The sequence below is a fragment of the Microtus oregoni genome, unplaced genomic scaffold (assembly GCF_018167655.1).
Source record: "Microtus oregoni isolate MIOR12 unplaced genomic scaffold, Mior012 000023F_ref0000262, whole genome shotgun sequence".
NCBI classification, from domain to species: Eukaryota; Metazoa; Chordata; class Mammalia; order Rodentia; family Cricetidae; genus Microtus; species Microtus oregoni.
Genome location: NW_024543082.1, coordinates 28,739,900 through 28,743,452, shown reverse-complemented (window position 1 = coordinate 28,743,452; position 3,553 = coordinate 28,739,900). Strand labels below are relative to the sequence as shown.

At 34.1% G+C, this 3,553-nt stretch overlaps 1 protein-coding gene across 1 annotated transcript; it reads left to right on the top strand.

The window, feature by feature from the left end:
* The first annotated feature begins 367 nt into the window (after positions 1 to 367).
* Positions 368 to 1,318, top strand: LOC121461949 (olfactory receptor 181). Its single transcript, XM_041673328.1, has one exon. It carries the CDS (start codon positions 368 to 370, stop codon positions 1,316 to 1,318), a length of 951 nt encoding a protein of 316 aa, XP_041529262.1.
* Positions 1,319 to 3,553: the final 2,235 nt, after the last annotated feature.

Genomic DNA, 3,553 nt, shown 5'->3' with positions numbered 1-3,553 from the left:
CGGCAATACTTGGATCCTATAATACAATGTTTAGAATGATTTTGCCTGAAGAATTTCTTATAAGATTCTTTCATGTTGAGAAAAGACGGTTAGACTATGGATTTGTTTTCTGATACAGGCTAGCTCATGCAGCCAAACCTTTTTCTCTAGCAGTTCCATAGATATTTCAGGACAGCCCCGTGTGCATTATCTATGAGTAACTGTTTCCAATGACCTATACTGGGCTGCTCTTCAGAAGACAGCCGACGATGATGTGATGAGGGTATTTCTTATTCATATTGTAGTTAGAACAGTGTAATAAGATACAGTCTACTTGCAACTACAGGTAACTTACTTTATTATGTTGTCTTAGCACAGATCAGGAATCATGAAGGAAAATCATTCTTTGACAACAGAGTTCATCCTGGTGGGATTCTCAGATAACCCAGTCCTGAAGACCCTCCTGTTCTTGTTGTTCTCTGCTATCTATCTGGTCACCATGGTTGGGAATCTCGGTCTGGTGGTCTTGATCTACATTGAACAACGTCTTCACACACCCATGTACATCTTTCTGGGCAACCTGGCTCTCATGGATTCCTGCTGCTCCTGTGCCATCACTCCAAAAATGCTAGAGAACTTTATTTCCGTGGACAGAAGGATTTCCCTCTATGAATGCATGACACAGTTCTATTTTCTCTGTTTTGCTGAAACTGCAGACTGCTTCCTACTTGCAGTGATGGCCTATGATCGGTATGTGGCCATATGCAACCCACTGCAGTACCACACCATGATGTCCAAGAAGCTCTCCATTCAGATGAGTATAGGCACCTTCATAGTCAGTAACCTGCATTCCATCATTCAGACAAGTTGTCTGTTAAGATTAAATTTCTGTAAATCAAATCGCATTGATCACTTCTTCTGTGACATTCTTCCACTCTATAGGCTCTCTTGTACAGATCCTTTTATTAATGAACTAATGATATATATTTTTTCAATGCCAATTCAAGTCTTTACCATTACCACAGTCTTGGCCTCTTATTTCTGCATTCTTTTCACAATTTTCAAGATGAAATCCAAGGATGGGAGAGGAAAAGCGTTTTCTACTTGTGCATCCCACTTTCTTTCTGTGTCGATATTTTACATCTGCCTTCTTACATATATAGGACCATCAAAAGATGGTAATAAAGATATACCAGTGGCTGTATTTTATACAATAATAATTCCTTTGTTAAACCCTTTTATTTACAGCCTGAGAAACAAGGAGGTTTTAAATGCTGTTAAGAAGGGTATGAAAATTTATAGTATTTTAAAAAAATCTTCATCATCTACAGTGCATTAATTTTATCTCATTAAAATAATTTTATGAATATGAAATACAGAAAATTAAAAATGTGGTTTATATAAAGTGTTAGTTTTAAAATCACTAGACTCTATTACTCAGCAGCATACAAACACAATTCCAAAATAAATTTCAACTATTATTCAGCAATATATAACAAGAAAAAAAATAATGGTTCTATCTACTTTCATTATTGTTAAGAGATTTTTTAGTACTATAATTCCATACTCAATAAACTAATACAATAAAATATTTGAGCAATTTAATGTCCAAAATTCTCCTTTAATTAATATTATTTATATAATGAAAGAAATTTTGTTATTTTTCCAGAATGTCCAAATCTAAAATTTCTAGGCATTAACTGATTTTTCAAAAATCTTTCCTTCTATTACTCCTTTTCAAAAACAAATACAATAATATAGAAACACTACTAAATAAGTATAAATCTCTTCCTTCAGAATATTTTTATTAATATCATGAATTATTAATATTTTTAAATCATCATATACATTTATATGCTTATTACTCATTTTTCTCAGTTTATGTTAGATTAGTAGATTCTTAAGCTAGAAGGTTTAAATTTCAAAGTTGTGGTATTTTTTTCCAGTAATTGTTATCTCACACAGTATGGGTGTGTGCATATATATAAAACACATATATAAATATATATTCTTAAATATATCTGTATAGCCATCTCAGTTTGTATACTGCTACTTGCATTCATGCATTCAGGGATGACCATCTTGGGCTGGATAACCAGTTGGTGTGCTCTTATCTTGGTAAAACTATAGTTCACTTTCCCAACACTCCTTAGTTGCTTGTGGTTTCTTTGTCCGTGCTAACTTTGTTCTTATTAATGACATTCAGCGGTGAAGGAAACAAATTAATATTAATAGAGTTTGATGTACACTTTACCCAAACTCATTAAAGTGAGCATCTTTATACTATCATGATATTCTTCTTATTAAGAGAGCTATGCTATTATTTGTAGAGTTCATATTGAATTTTAATACATCTTCCATTATCATCATATTTCTGGCCATGACTTAGTTTCAGAAGCCAACTTGTCTTTAAATGTCAATTCTCCTTAATTTCCAAAGGAATGTGACAGTGTTTTAGACTGTCCAATGACCTTAACACTTGAGAAGAATTCTGTCCATCCATCTTATATCATTCTTATTTGAATTATTCTCATATATCCCCATTATTATATTTATGTTTTGGAAATGAATATCACAGAATTTAATTATGCTTATTTCCACAGGGGTTACTTGCATCAACATGACTCACTGTTCTTGTTCATAGCTTAGTTTGTTGGACTAAATGTAAGGATGTTTGGTTTCACTCATGGAAGTTATCTATCTCCTTTTCATACCATTCATTAGAAAGTAAATATATTGATAGATAGATATATAGATAGATAGATAGATAGATAGAATTTTAAGATAAAGGACTTACATTATTTATTCTATATGGAGAGAAATATCATAAATTGTGGAAATATTTTAATATCAAATCAGTAATTAAGAAAAATGCATTAAAGAATGAAAATGCCATGTTAAAGACACATAACACATTCTGGCATCTCCATGGGTTTAGGGGGAAAGTGTGATACTTCTGGGACAGAAACCAAAGATTTGTGAAGCAAGTCATATAAGAACAATTAACAGTACACATTATAGATTTTTCAACAGAACAAGAATCTAACATTAGGCATAGGAACATAGCAGGAAGGGCATTCCCCTCCCCCACTCAGTACCTGCCCTCAGTTGTGCCTTAAACAAAAGAGAAAGGAAGGTCTCTGCCAGTGCCACCAAAGCAAAAACTGCACTCTGTAAAATAATGCATGGGAGACCTACAATTTCTTTTTTCAGCAACAAGGCACGGAAGAAGGGATTCCCAGGTTTATTAGCTTGTTGACTGATGCTAAGGTTGATTTTTAGCGACAAAATACTGGCTGGGGTGAATGGGTCAGAACCTGATATATTTTTATACCTCTTCTGCCGAGACCCAAGTCATTGGACAACACACAGTATAAGTATGAAGTCAGGAAATCAATGGAGACTTGAATGCAGAATCATGTGCCAGGAAGGTTGAAGTTGGACTCTGTTACAGAGGAAAGTGGAAGATGTTTTTATTTGGGAACAATGGCTCAACTTCTGGGAAGATGAACGAACTCAACTATGTGTGGGTAGTTGTGGGGCCTGAGGCAGAGACCAGCATGTCAAGACAACT